Genomic DNA, 15,833 nt, shown 5'->3' with positions numbered 1-15,833 from the left:
AATCAGTCCCAGTTTGGAAAAAGGACCTAAGCAGCACCTCAGGTGTTTTTTCCAGATTACTGCAAAATTCAGTGATGTAGTTCTGGTGACTGCAATGGAAAAGAACCTGGCTAAAACCAATTTTGCAGAGGACAAGCAAATTTGGTTTGCCATGTCCTGCTGATTGCCATCACAGCTCTTACCGTTGAACAGGTTCCTTTCCAAACTTCATTAGCATTCGAATTGCAGTTGGAGCCGTATAAAATTTTGTGACATTGTACTTGTCTACAATTTCCCAAAGTCTGCTTACATCAGGATAAGTAGGTAGTCCTTCAAACTGGGGAAAGAAAATCATAACTTTCAGAATGCTACCAACATTTATTTAAACTTTACACTCTTTTTTGAGTCATAAACAGATCAATTATAGTAGTAGAACCAAACAAATACTTATTTTGCATTAAATTTACAAAATAATTGCAAAAAATACATCTTTATTATAAACTGTCAGCATCTGAAATGTACAGAGACAAAAATCAGTTAGCATATTCAAACAAAATCCTATTATGGTTTATTTCTCTTTGCACAGGGGAATCACAGAAAAGCTATTTGTAAGAATTCTTGTGAAAAGGAAAGGAATTCATGGAACACTGACTTAAATAATGTAAATGTTAGAGGTGAAAGGAGGTGAAAGCAAAACAGGAAAAAAACAAATCAATAAAAGTGAAGCATTGGCTTTCAAGTCTAGTCCTAAGAGACCCCCGTTGCTGCAAGATTTCATACCAAACAATTTTGTAGTTGGTGTGTCGTTCGCACTTTTAATTGACCTCCTGATTTAGTTATGTGGTTTTCAAATATGTATTTCTTAAAAGAAATTCATATTTGTATATGTATATTCATATTTTCATATTTAATATTTGTATCCCTTGCATTAGCTTTCAACATGTATATTTCTTTTGCCACTTTCTTTTTAGTCTACCCTTTCCTGCCCAATTAATGTTACATCCCAATACTGATGGTTAGCAATGAACAGGTCACTGCTAGTAACAAATGTTTCTTACAAATAAACATACGAGTGAATATGGCACTTAAGTCATTGCTCCCCATTAGCATAAAGTAGGTGTTGTCGGTATTTGGAAACAAGTAAATTAAAAAGAAAATGTGAAAAGAAACATTTCAAGTTTTAGCAAAACTGCAAATATTTCAGTATTTCTGAGAATAAGAGAGTGAAAAAAGGCGGCTAACTAAAGAGTGGGATAAATTTAAACTAAGAACCAAGCACTGATTGGTTATTATTCAAGTTGGTTGAAATAAAATCCCATAACCAAGGGGATTGGGGGTGTTTCTCAGGACTGAACTTGGGAGTCAATGAGGGCATGTAATGGGATCTCCATCTCCCAAACCCATTAGTGACTTTGTAGAAATGTATATATATTGTGACAGGGATGCCAGCAGGATGGAAGGACTGGAGGAGAGCGCATTTCTGAGGCACTATCAACCTCGGGACACTACAGGGTAGCTCTCCTGGTCAGCTGTGGCATCACAAATTCCTGCAGGGCATGCTTGGACTTGGAGTTTGGCATAGCCCTGTAGGGTTCCATGGGGACCGCAGAGCACTACAATGGACTTCCACCACATCTGGGAGTGATTCCAGGTAATTCTAATAAGCCACCTGGAGCACTCCCAGGAGTCAAAATAAAAGGAGCTGCCTCACTCCATTCGAGGAGCCAGATTCGGAAAAAAGAAGGACAAAGCTTGCAAGAGAGGAGTGAAGGAGGAAAGACTATGGATTGGAATGGAAGGAAGGACTGTGAATTGTGCTGTGTACTGTGCTGTGCTGTGCTCGGGGGAGCAAAGAAAAGCGCTTCCCCACGGAAGAATAAATGCTTGTTGTGTGCTGCACTTATGTCTCCGCCTGTCTGTGTTGGGTTAGGGCAGCTGTATGCGCCTCAGGCCTCACAATATATCTTAATATAGTTGATACTTGAATAACAAAATGCATTGTTTCTTCATTTCCAGGGACAGCGAGCTGCAAAATTTATTATACAAATCCATTTATTCATATCTACTTTGAATATCTGGGTTCATTTAGGCCTATGAAATGTTACAGCAAAGAAAGTATTTCATATGAAACATGTAGTTTGCAAGCAATAGCATGTTACAATCACGTACTTTACTATATTACAAACGTGATCTGCTTCTCATGCAACAATGCACACATGTTTTTGAAGGCCTATTTATATTGCATTTAGTGTCCATAAACTGATAAATTCAAAGAGAAAGCTAGACACTAAATTCAAAGAGAAAGCTAGACACTTCAGCTCAGAATGCTTGTAGCACTTTACTGCAGTGTTTGCAAGCTCACAAAGATGCTTTGTTTGCAAACATTCTAACTGACCAAAATTAATCTAAAAATCTGACCTATCTGAACAAAAAAAAGTGGCTTTAAAATGAAAGACAAATAAAGACATCATAGTATTTTTTTTACTTTTCATATAATCAATCATTACTTCAGAATTGAACAGCCATTCACTATGCAAAACTAACACAATGTACCAAACTGAACATTCTTACTAATAAGGCTGCAGATATACTTGGAATCCATTTCCACAATTAAAACACATTTAAGTATGACGGGCGGAGCCTAGAGTTTTAGGTTAAATTAGGAGAAATAGATTGACTATATAAAATCACCAGAAATGTCATTACAATGTTTATCATATAAATTGAAGTAATAAACAAACAGCCTAACCCAGCCACAGGGGATGCACAAACCAGTGTGTTTCTTCATACCGGTCCCAAGCCCGGATAAATGGGGAGGGTTACGTCAGGAAGGGCACCCAGTGTAAAATTTTGCCAGATCAATATGTGGACAACATGCTGGAAAAAATATTGCTCAACTTCAAGGACTTAGATACTATCTCTGCAATATACCTGTATAAAATTATTTTACAGTCTCTCCCTTTCAAAGATCCGAGAGGACAATGGGAAAAAGATCTCTTAATCAATATATCAGAAAGGGGGTGGAAAGTAGCAATGCAGAGGATTTACTCGAGCTCTATATGCGCAAAGCATGCAATTATTCAACTCAAAATTATATATCGAGCACATCTGTCTCGCCTAAAACTGTCCAAAATGTTTCCAGGGCAAGATCCAACCTGAGAATGCTGCAATCAAGTCCCAGCCTCACTAGGTCACATGTTTTGGGCCTGCGCCAAATTAACATCATTTTGGACCAAAATTTTTAAGTGCGTCTCAGACAGCCTTGGTGTCACAATCCCTCCTAACCCATTAACAGCTGTGTTTGGTGTTCTTCCAGATGGGTTTAAATTGGAGAAGGACAAACGGTGATTGCATTCACTACACTTTTGGCACGCAGACTTATTTTGCTAAACTGGAAGAATCCTAACTCTCCTCTTAAGTCAGTGGGTAACCGATGTTTTATACTATTTGAAATTGGAAAAAATCAAATACTCAGTTAGAGGATCTGTACAGAATTTTTTTAAAACCTGGCAAGATATAATCAATAAAATTTTAGAATAAGCTCTTAAAGCACCGAGGAAGTAATTATCTCCGCATTTCTTTTTCCTCTCCATTTATCTCTACTGGCCTATTAAATTCATCAATTTCAGTTTTACCCTGATGGCCATGCTCTCTCTCTCAGGGGTGAGAGAGACCTGGGTTAACAACGGCCACCACAAGTACTTTTAGCCAACATGGTGCTGGCGTAAATTGGGCTACTGTTGGCCGAAGAAGGAGAAGAGGGGGGAGACGTGTCCGGAGGCAGAAGGACAGGAGGATGGTAAAAAGAGTGGAACTGAGGGTAGGAACTTTGAATGTTGGCAGTATGACGGGTAAGGGAAGAGAGTTAGCCGATATGATGGAGAAAAGTAAGGTTGATATATTGTGCGCGCAAGAGACTAAATGGAAGGGGGGTAAGTCCAGGTGGATCGGAGGTGGATTCAACTTGTTCTATCATGGTGTGGATGGGAGGAGAAATGGGGTAGGGATTATTCTAAACGAGCAGTATGTCAAGAGTGTTTTAGAGGTGAAGAGACTGTCAGACAGAGTAATGATTATGAAGCTGGAAGCTGAAGGAGTGACAATGAATATTGTCAGTGCATATGCTCTGCAGGTTGGGTGTTCGATGGATGAGAAAGATTTCTGGAGTGAGTTGGATGAGGTGATGGACAGTGTACCCAAGGGACAGAAAGTGGTGATTGGAACGGATTTCAATGGACATGCTGGTGAAGGGAACAGAGGAGATGAGGAGGTGTGATGTCAAAATGAGGGATGAAGAAGGTCAGAGGATAGTGGATTTTGCAAAAAGGATGGACATGGCTGTGGTGAATACGTATTTTAAGAAGAGGGAGGAAGATAGGGTTACATACAAGAGTGGAGTAAGATGCACACAGGTAGATCATATCCTATACAAAAGAGTTAATCTGAAGGAGATTAAAGTCTGCAAAGTGGTGGCAGGGTAAAGTGTAGTTAGGCAGCATAGGATGGTGGTCTGTAGGATGACGTTGGAGATCAAGAAGAAGAGGAGGAGAGGGAGGGCAGAGCAAAGGATCAAATGGTGGAAGTTGAAAAAGGAAGACTGCAAGGTTGAGTTTAGGGATGAGGTAAGACAGGCACTGGGTGGCAGTGAACAGTTGCCAGACAGCTAGGCAACTACAGCAGAAGTAGTAAGAGTCACAGCTAGAAGGGTGCTTGGTGTGACATCTGGACAGAGGAAGGAGGAAAAGGAAACCTGGTGGTGAAATGGGGAAGTACAGGAGAGTATACAGAGGAAGAGGATGACAAAGAAGAAGTGGGGTAGTCAGAGAAATGCAGAAAGTACTCCCCTTGAGTACAACGAGATAAGTTGCAAGGTGAAGAGAGAGATGGTGAAGGCTAAAGAAAAGGTGTATGATGAGTTGTACGAGAGGCTGGACACTAGGGAGGAAGAAAAGGACCTGTACCGATTGGCTAGACAGAGGGAACAAGCTGGGAAAGATGTGCAGCAGGTTAGGGTGATAAAGGATAAAGACGGAAACATACTCACAAGTGAGGAGGGTGTGTTGAGCAGATGGAAAGAGTATTTTGAGAGGCTGATGAATGAAGAGAATGAGAGAGAGAGAAAGTTGGATGATGTGGAGATAGTAAATCAGGAAGTGCAACGGATTAGCAAGGAGGAAGTAAGAACAGCTATGAAAAGGATGAAGAATGTAAAAGCTGTTGGTAGAGGTGATATACCTGTGGAAGCATGGATGTGTTTAGGAGAGATGGCTGTGGAGTATTTAACCAGATTGTTTAATGGAATCTTGAAAAGTGAGAGGATGCCTGAGGAGTGAATAAGAAGTGTACTGGTCCCGATTTTTAAGAATAAGGGAGATGTTCAGAGCTGTAGTAACTGCAGGGGGATAAAATTGATAAACCACAGCATGAAGTTATGGGAAAGTGTAGTGGAAGCTAGGTTAAGAAGGGAGGTGATGATTAGTGAGCAGCAGTATGGTTTCATACTAGGTAAAAGTACCACAGATGCAATGTTTGCTCTGAGGGTGTTGATACAGAACTATAGAGAAGCCCAGACGGAGTTGCATTGTGTCTTTGTGGACCTGGAGAAAGCATATGACAGGGTGCATGGAGAGGAGTTGTGGTATTGTATGAGGAAGTTGGGAGTGGCAGAGAAGTATGTAAGAGTTGTACAGAATATGTATGACGGAAGTGTGACAGTGGTGAAAACTGCAGTATGAGTGACGGATGCATTCAATGTGGAGGTGGGATTACATCAGGGATCGGCTCTGAGCCCTTTCTTATTTGCAATGGTGATGGACAGGTTGACAGACGAGATTAGACAGGAGTCCCCATGGACTATGATATTTGCTGATGACATTGTGATCTGTAGCGAGAGTAGGGTGCAGGTCGAGGAGACCCTGGAGAGTTGGAGGTTTGCTCTAGAGAAGAGAGGAATGAAGGTCATTAAGAACAAGACAGAATACATGTATGTGAATGAGAGGGAAGGCAGAGGAATGTTGAGGATGCAGGGAGTAGAGTTGGTGAAGGTGGATGAGTTTAAATAGTTGGGATCAAAAATTAAGAGTAATGGGGATTCTGAAAGAGAGGTGAAAAAGAGAGTGCAGGCAGGGTGGAATGGGTGGAGAAGAGTGTCAGGAGGACAGCAGTGAGACCAGCTATGTTATATGGGTTAGAGGCAGTGGCACTGACCAGAAAGCAGGAGACAGAGCTGAAGGTGGCAGAGTTAAAGATGTTAGGATTTGCATTGGGTGTGACAAGGATGGACAGGATTAAAAATGAGTACATTAGAGGGTCAACTCAATTTGGATGGTTGGGAGACAAAGTCTAAGAGGCGAGGCTGCGTTGGTTTAGACATGTGCAGAGGAGAGATGCTGGGTATATTGGGAAAAGGATGTTAAGGATAGATCTGCCACACAAGAGGAAGGCCTAAGAGAAGGTTTGTGGATGTAGTGAGAGAGGACATGCAGGTGATGGGTGTAACAGAGCAAGATGCAGAAGAGAGGACGATATGAAAGAAGATGGTCCACTGTGGCAACCCCTAACAGGAGCAAGAAGAAGAAGAAGAAGAAGAGAGAAGTACAGAGGAGAAGGAGCAAGCCGTGGATTAAGAGTATGATACTAGAAGGTGGAACGCTTACAGCCACATGTATGAAAATGCAAAAATAAATAGTCTGTTTTCTGTGCTCAAAGCTGACATACATCCAAGAGTGCACTAAATCAGTTGCTGAAAGACCCGATGCCAATGTTTAAGAAAAAATAACCATATGATTTGAGTTCAAATCTGTTACTAACCACTGTGTCTGTATGTGATTTAGTATTTGCAGCAGCATTGCTTATAAATAAGATGATCACACATGGTATACACAAATAAATCATCTGAGTATTCATGTGGCACCAGTGGATGATTTGACTCAGCAATAATCACAACGGTTTAATGATACATACATGCTCAACAATGATTTCACTGAAAACTGACAACTCTGCCACTATAGAAGACACTTGGCACAATTCTGAGCAGAGTATGAAGTGTTATCATGGCATAAAATAACCAATGAATAAATAGAATTGCAGAAACAAAAGTAGGATATCGCGCAGCCTGAAGATATGGCAAGGCAACAGAAATTTGGCATATAGGGGGTGCGTGCGTAGGAAATGTCAAATCTGAACCCTCAAAAGCCACTGTGAGCACACAAGTGAACAGAATGCATATTTTACTTCAAGTAAAGAGTAAAAAAAATCTGTGATATAACGTAATGCCTCCAGATTACCTTTGTTGTCATGAACATACCTCAGAAATGCAGAAGTCAAGTTTTCCTAAATCAAAATATTTTCCAGTTCAAAGTGGATATATAATATTTGGTTAGTTTTAAGACTTTTGTTTTCAAGTTTGGTCCCCAGCCCCAGCCAATTCACCTCCATTTTCAAGTGCAACAACAGGTTAGATATTTTTTAAAAATGTATAAAAATAAAAAAAAATGCTTCACTTTAGAAGAAACAAATCTTCCCTAAGAAGAAATCACAGAGGAGAGAATGTTCTAGGTTTTTACTGTAGTTTGACATTTAATTATTTATAATAGCATTTTTTTCGCTTTGTTTAGTGTATATGAATAAACATTTTTCATTTCAAAGTCACCTTATTTGGACTGTTGTGAATTCTCTGTTGCTACTCTGAAAATGTCATAAAAATAATATAGCCATCAAGTATTGAAGTGAAACAGAATACTATGCCAAAGCAAATATGGGTAGCATCTTCCATTTTGCTCCATTATAATGGTTTTGTGTCATTTTGTTGTGAGAAATTTGCTGACTAAAAAGGTTTGCCAGGGCATATAACCAATCAGCCTTAGATTTAGTTGTGGAAAGATAAATCTATAGAGCTCTCAGTCTGTGGGCATCTGGTTAAAGAGCATCTCTAAATATCCAGCTGGCAGATGAAAAGTAGCTGTTGAATTGACTTAGAAACTCTCTCCAAATCCCAAAATGAGCAACCTACCTGTATTAATTGCCTATTCCTGTACATCAAGAGATAGAGATACAGTACATGTGGCATGTTTATTATAGACTAGACAAAGAGCCCGTTTCGACAACGTAAGATGAAACGGGCGCGAGTGGAATAGTAATAAGTATAAGCACCACAAACCTGATATAGGTGTATTGAATGAATGAGTAATTAGGCCTCGAGCTGTAGTCGAAATCGCCTTTCAGGCCTCTAGAGCTTTAATCGAAGTCGCCTTTCTCTTTGAATTTTTGCGGCCATAAACCCGCCGCCTGCTGTGATGTTGGGGTTGGATGTCGGTCGAAGTCGCCTTTCTCTTTGAATTTTCGCGGCCGTGAATCCACCGCCTGCCGCGATGTCGGTCTCGTAAGGTTTTTCGGGCAGCTACGCAGAAGGCGACTGCGCATTCGGCTTCGGACGTGCGCAGAAGGCGACTGCGCATTCGGCTTCGGACGGACGTGAGTGAGTGAGTAAATGAGTCGGCTGGCAAATTATATATAAGATTTGCAACCCATTCCGGAACCTTGAGGAAGGTGAGCTGAATAGAATTCTCAAAAACATTATCCCAGTTTTGTCTATTTGAAAATGTGGAATGTTTACGTTCCAGAGAACAGTGCATCCATCTGCACTGCAGGAGACAGTTGGCTCCTTCCTGTTCCTAACTTTAATGGTCTCTGCCAACCTGCATTCACAATAATCATGTGGGGAATCAGAGGGCATTCAAACTGGTACAAGGAAAAACACTGATTTTGTGTTCTATCTTGTATGCTGTGTAGCTGTTTAAAAAGATGTATAGGTATATTGCATTTGTGCTGGCTTGTACCCTCATTGAATCTTTTGATTAATAGATTAAATGAGGTAACAAATCAAAGAAATATGAAAACTAAAATGGAACTTTGTTTAAAGCACAATGATTTTCTGCAGAAAAATACCTTTTATTAAACTAGTGAAAGACTGATTTAGAGATGAGTATCAGTCAGTTTAATTTTTTATTCAACTCCAACAGGCACATATGAATAAAATAAAGCTTTCCAAAACTTTCCTCAATTAGAAAATATTTTGTCTTTCATTCTTTGTAATTGCCACTTGAAGTCACAGTGCAAAGAATCAGAGTTGGTACCAGTAGCATGCTCCACTTTACTGCTGAAGTTTGCTTCATCGCCTATCTTTCTGTTCCATCATACTCACCAACACACTAGTTGCACCATTAGCCAAAGGGCCATAAGTGATATAAGAATGTCCGGTAATCCAGCCAATATCGGCAGTGCACCAGTACACATCATCAGGCTGATAATCAAACACATATTTAAATGTAGCAGCAGTGTATAGAAGATACCCACCAGTGGTGTGCAGGACACCCTAGAAAAGATAAGTTAAAAACTTATTAAAAAAATAAAATTTTTCCTTTATATATTATCCCAAAGAAGTTAAAAAATTTGATCATAATTTCAGTATGTTACAAACCACATAAATATAATGTAGGTGGAATACAACAAAAGTGAAAACAGTTTTTACCCTCTGGGTAATGAAACTTTGCATTATACAGTACATTACCAATTAGTCAACAACATAAACTGAAAAGCAGGAACCAACTTTGGATGGGACTTACACATGCACACACACTCATACCAAGTTCATTTAGTTTGCCTAATTATTCTTGTGTGTCTCAGAGGATTACACAGGCTTAAATCTGTCAACAATGATTCTGTGGTTATGCAATTTAAAAAAAAAGAGATACTTGTGAAACTATTTTCTTATCACATGCAACACATCTGACTTACAAGTTTCTCATGATTTTATACATTTTCAAGGGTTGCAAGTTTGTTAAAAAAACAGACACACACACACATTTGCTAACAGTATGCTACAGACCTATAAGGAATCACACTTCATAAATGCGCACCAAACTCGAACAAGAAGGAATTCACTATTACTACTCAACTACTGATGCAAATTAGTGAATTGCTACAATGTTGTGCTCTTACACATACCACTTGAGACTGGAGGTGGACTCCTAGGATGAAAGGATCTAGAATAGAAGCACCTGGGTACTCCTAGTGTTGTGATGTGATATTTTGCATACAAGTTGATAAATATTTTGTGTCTTTATTTGTAACTTAGGCAAAACTAAGGCAGGAAAGTAAATTTTACGACAGAGTTGGGGAAAGTGCTTGAAACAAATGTTTCTCTGCTAAAGTCTCTCTCTCAATCCCCCGCAGGAAAGCCAGGCTGCCTAACTGCCAAGCTTTACCTTAACATACGGTTTTGGGGGCAGGTGTGAAGATGTTCTATCACCCCATTGGTCTGAAGTATGGCTGTTTGGAACTGGCTTGTATCAGAAGCCTTTAAGTACCATGACACCCTATTGGCTGTAGGGGTTGGACAGAAAAATCTATAAATTTGCCAATATTCAAATGAACTTTGCATATTGTTATTATTTATGAATATTACCAATAATACATTGTTTAAATTGTAATTTAACTCCTGCTTGTCTTTTACTGCACCTAATTGCTGAGGTTATAGATGTAGAAGGGAAGGTGGGGAGAAGTTATATGGTATGATACCTTATAAACAGTGGTAAGTCTTATATTTGAGGCATTCTGACAAAGGCTACATATTAATAATACAAAAGGGGAAAGTAGAGCAATATATTACTCTACCAAGACAAAACACCTAGCCAATAAACGTTATACTGGCACAAGGCACATGGGGGTATCTTGCTGCCAGGACCCCTATGTAACTTAGTTGGCTAGAGTCATTCTAAAGATTTGGTTTCAAATCTGTTGTGGCAGTGAACTTAATATATGTGACCCATCTCTGTATTATAGCTATTCATCACAGTAAACAATTTTATGTTTTGAAGTGTGTTTCCCAGGATTACTTTTATTAAATAAATACTGACTCTATGACAGAAACATATTAAAGTAAACTTTAAGTAAGGCTTACCTTGGGCTTTCCAGTGGAGCCACTGGTATAGAGAATAAAGAGAGGATCTTCAGAATCACACCACTCTGGTTCACATTCTTCTGGTGCCTCCGCTACCAACTTGTGCCAGCAAAGATCAATATCTGGATTCCAAGGGATCTGAAATTAAGTGTTAAATCATATACATTACATGGTGCATTATCACTCACTCTATAAGCATACTTAGCTTAAAACAAATAGCTTCCTTAAATACAAAAAATATACAGGGTGTCCAGAAAGTCTCTTTACAATTTCAAAAAATTACTAAAAAGGCCATTGATGAGATATGTTAATCAAATTTGTCCTATGTACTCACTTGTTATCTAAGTTTGTTATCACATTGCATTTGTGTATTTCAGATACCCTATTGATGAAAGAGAGGCTGTTGAATAAACCCCTAAAAAATGGCTACTCCTCAAGAAAAGGCACAATGTGTATCGTGGTTTATTGAAACAAAATTGGAATAAAAGGGGTGGCCCAATTCCCTGGCCACCTCGTTCACCAAATACAGTATCACTCCCCTGGACTTCTTTCTGTGGGGTTATGTTAAAGATATTGTGTATCGAACAAAGATATGGGACATTAATGACCTGAAGCAAAAGATCACTGATGCCATTGCCACCATTGATGATGCTATGCTACAGAGAACATGGCAAGAAATCGAGCACTGTCTTGATGTGCTTCATGCAACTAAGGGTGCCCATAAAGAGGTGTATTAAATGAGGCAAAAAAAACTTCAATATCTATTCCTCATTTTGTAATAATTTCCGCAGATATGTCTATTCATTTGTTTTTTTTAATAAAATCTTGAAATTGTAAAGAGACTTTGTGGACACCCTGTATAATAAAACTTTTATAGGATCATCTTCCTGATAAACATGTTATAAACATTTATATCATATGAAGAGTGGTACGTTATTAATTTTCTAACTTCTTTCAAGAGAACAAATAAAATCTAAATACACACAAGATTATGTACTGTGAAATACAGAGTGGTTTCTTGTATACAGTGCATCCAGAAAGTATTCACAGCGCATCATTTTTTCCACATTTTGTTATGTTACAGCCTTATTCCAAAATGGATTAAATTCATTTTTTTCCTCAGAATTTTACACACAACATCCCATAATGACAACGTGAAAAAAGTTTACTTGAGATATTTGCAAATTTATTAAAAATAAAAAATTGAGAAAGCACATGTACATAAGTATTCACAGCCTTTGCCATGAAGCTCAAAATTGAGCTCAGGGGCATCCTGCACCATCTCTGCAGCAATCCACCAATCAGGCCTGTATGGTAGAGTGGCCAGACGGAAGCCACTCCTTAGTAAAAGGCACATGGCAGCCCGCCTGGAGTTTGCCAAAAGGCACCTGAAGGACTCTCAGACCATGAGAAAGAAAATTCTCTGGTCTGATGAGACAAAGATTGAATTCTTTGGTGTGAATGCCAGGCGTCACATTTGGAGGAAACCAGGCACCGCTCATCACCAGGCCAATACCATCCCTACAGTGAAGCATGGCGGTGGCAGCATCATGCTATGGGGATGTTTTTCAGCGGCAGGGACTGGGAGACTAGTAAGGATAAAGGGAAAGATGACTGCAGCAATGTACAGAGACATCCTGCATGAAAACCTGCTCCAGAGCGCTCTTGACCTCAGACTGGGGCGACGGTTCATCTTTCACCAGGACAACGACCCTAAGCACACAGCCAAGATATCAAAGGAGTGGCTTCAGGACAACTCTGTGAATGTCCTTGAGTGGCCCAGCCAGAGCCCAGACTTGAACCCGATTGAACATCTCTGGAGAGATCTTAAAATGGTTGTGCACCAACGCTTCCCATCCAACCAGATGGAGCTTGAGAGGTGCTGCAAAGAGGAATGGGCAAAACTGGCCAAGGATAGGTGTGCCACGCTTGTGGCATCATATTCAAAAAACTTGAGGCTGTAATTGCTGCCAAAGGTGCATCGACAAAGTATTGAGCAAAGGCTGTGAATACTTATGTACATGTGATTTCTCAGTTTTTTTATTTTTAACAAATTTGTAAAAACTTCAAGTAAACTTTTTTCACATTGTCATTATGGGGTGTTGTGTATAGAATTCTGAGGAAAAAAATGAATTTAATCCATTTTGGAATAAGGCTGTAACATAACAAAATGTGGAAAAAGTGATGCACTGTGAATACTTTCCGGATGCACTGTACAGTCATTGATCAAAAAATATTCCATAATCAAAATACCTTGAGAGTACTGTATACAGTCTTGAAATATTCTGACCAGATAAATCATCATTCATTTTGACCAAACAAACAGTTTCAAATAAAGATAAACACTAATATAAAAATTAAAAACTTGTGAGTTGTTAGTATTTAGTTAGTTAGTTATTAGAAAATTAGTCTGAATGCCAACCCAAATTAAATGCAAGTGTTCTCCAATTTAGGAATATGTTTTTAAAAGGTAACAAAACACTAAAATTTAAAAACTTGATAAAGATCACTGAGCCTGCTAATCTGTTCTACTATGGTGTTGACAGTGCTAGTAGTAACAGTATTGAACCAATGAATTATTCAAATAATTTAAAGTATTTTATTATTACAAGGTGGTCAAAACCAAAATAGGTTTAGTATTGTTTTAGGTTAATACAAGAACTGATATCAGGGTCAATGTACCATGTAAAGGGACAGCCATCTGCACTCTTAGATATCTTTTTTATATCTGGACTAGCCAGAAGAGAGTAGATATACATGCAAGTGAAGAAGTAAGAACACCCCAAAAACATTTTATTCTTTTTTAATTTAAATGGAAAATGTAAGATTTGGTCTTCATTTAAACAGTTATCTTTAGATAAAGGTAATGCAACTGAAACAAAAAAACAAAGAAAAATTGAACTTGCAATAATTTATTCAACAAAAAATGAGCAGACATGCCATTTTTGTCTGTGGTTTAGGCGGTGGTACACCGGAGTAATGTCTGTCAAATAGGAGGCATATGTAGGGCAGAGCCAAATGATTTAGATGCACTAAACAATTTGGTTCTTGGGATATGGAAAATTACTGGAACTTGATGAACTGAAGGAATCTCAACTCATGTACGTGAAAAAGATGCCAGTTTACATGCAATCAAAGAGAAAATGATCATCATGTCCATCCAATATAACCTATTAATGGTTGCATAACCTACTAAAGGTCTGTATGTAGACTACTACCTGCTCTTCCGTGGTGGCTAAATGATTTATGAATGAACTATATTTTGAGAGTTGCCTCCCAGAACCAGGGCACTTTAAAGAACATGTATATACACCCAAGTCTAAAATGCACATGTCAGTGAATTTACCACAACAGTTATGTGAAAAAGTAACTACACCACTTGAAATGTTTTTTAACATATGGGGACATATCAAGATTTGACCTTGATTTAAGTTTAACGTTTCACAGTCAAAATGTTAATGTGCCACATTACCTAAAACAGACTTAAGGAAATAATTTACTCTTTTTTGACAGTGCATCAGATCTAAGCATTAAATAAAAATGGTTCTAAATGTTAATGATCTTCATTAACTCTCTATTTTGAGAATGAAAAAAGAAATTGATGAAGTAGCAACTTTACTACTGGTCTTCAACACAAAAGAGAAGACTATGGAGTAAGATTGCCATTCAAAACAATTTGTAATAATTTATGTCAAATTTACATTTCACACGTGTCAATTACTCTTGCGCTAACCCCAAAAGAGGGGTTATGCTTATGTGGTATGCAACAGAGGTCCTTATGTTTAATGGGTCAACGAGGTCTATATTAATATATTAATGTAATCATTTTTTTGCAATCAAAACAGACAGAAATAGTTTGGAGTATCCACATTTAACATAGTAGACTTTATAATAAATCTCCCCTTCAAAAACGATGAACCGTTCCTTAAACAATAAGAACTGAGGAACTAATGCACTAAAGATGCTTAGACATACACCTTGCCAGTGTTTAAAGCTATAGTTTCAGCAGTACATGTCTAATGATTTCATTAGCAGCCACAGAAGTTTAACTGAACATATGAAAAAATACTGCAATGGCCTACAGTACCTTTCTCTAGCCAAACTAATAATCCCTGTATTCACTGAAATGCCAGAAAGTACATACTTTGTGTTAATTGAAACTCAATTTCATACTTTAAAAACTTGGCCTTACATGAAAACAAAATTAGGAGCACAAAGAATTAACAGAAGCATGATTAGCAGAAAACATACACTGACAGACTGTAAATAAATAGATAATGGAGCTGTATCCTGACTATAGAGGCACTGCGGCAGATCATCACTTGAGAGGTGAGACCTGCCAAAGGCAAAGAAAAAGCTCATTAAAAGACAAAAATACCTGAGGTTTATGACGGACATTCACTACTTTTTCAGTCTGATTCTCTGGCTAAAATGTTGATTCAGGCAAGATTGGAAGAAAATAAAATGAAGTTAAAATATTTGCCAAAGTAAATAAAGGAATGATTAAAATAATCAATGAAATGGAAGAGAGTTAAATTGTCACAGATGTGCTCCATTAACCTGATTGAAATTCATTTTAAAAGCAGAATGTTTGTTAATTGTAGGGGGAGATTATTAAATTGTAGTCAGCTGACAGAAATTTTACTGAAAACATTTAAGGTGCACGTCAGCTTTAAATTACAGTTCACATCTTTAGCAATAAGATTCTGTGAATAAAGAAACTATACTCTTAATTTTTGCAATATTGAAGCACCGTTTGAACTGATGATCCATTTCACAATCTTGAGTTTAAAATCCAGTAAATAAGATATATTATTAATATTTTATTGTTTCTAAACAATTCTCAGCAGATTCAATGTCACGTCATGGCAAAATAACAGCTCTTAGCCAACTA

General features: G+C 38.2%; 1 protein-coding gene across 3 annotated transcripts in view; it reads right to left on the bottom strand.

Moving 5' to 3' along the window:
* Positions 1–15,833, bottom strand: part of acss2 (acyl-CoA synthetase short chain family member 2) — a 104,397-nt gene that overhangs the window by 27,187 nt on the left and 61,377 nt on the right. For 2 of the 3 annotated variants that reach the window (XM_028811781.2, XM_051932820.1), the window contains 4 exons: positions 15,318–15,365; positions 10,940–11,077; positions 9,182–9,352; positions 183–316 (listed from right to left, as the gene is read on the bottom strand). In XM_028811781.2, coding sequence (XP_028667614.1) covers positions 183–316; positions 9,182–9,352; positions 10,940–11,077; positions 15,318–15,365 — 491 coding nt within the window. The remainder of the gene's footprint in view (positions 1–182; positions 317–9,181; positions 9,353–10,939; positions 11,078–15,317; positions 15,366–15,833) is intronic. The other variant, XM_028811783.2, reaches the window with a different exon arrangement.

This window comes from Erpetoichthys calabaricus, chromosome 10 (assembly GCF_900747795.2).
Source record: "Erpetoichthys calabaricus chromosome 10, fErpCal1.3, whole genome shotgun sequence".
Lineage (NCBI taxonomy): Eukaryota > Metazoa > Chordata > Cladistia > Polypteriformes > Polypteridae > Erpetoichthys > Erpetoichthys calabaricus.
Note: the sequence above shows the minus strand (reverse complement) of the source record. Positions and strands in the feature narration are given on the sequence as shown.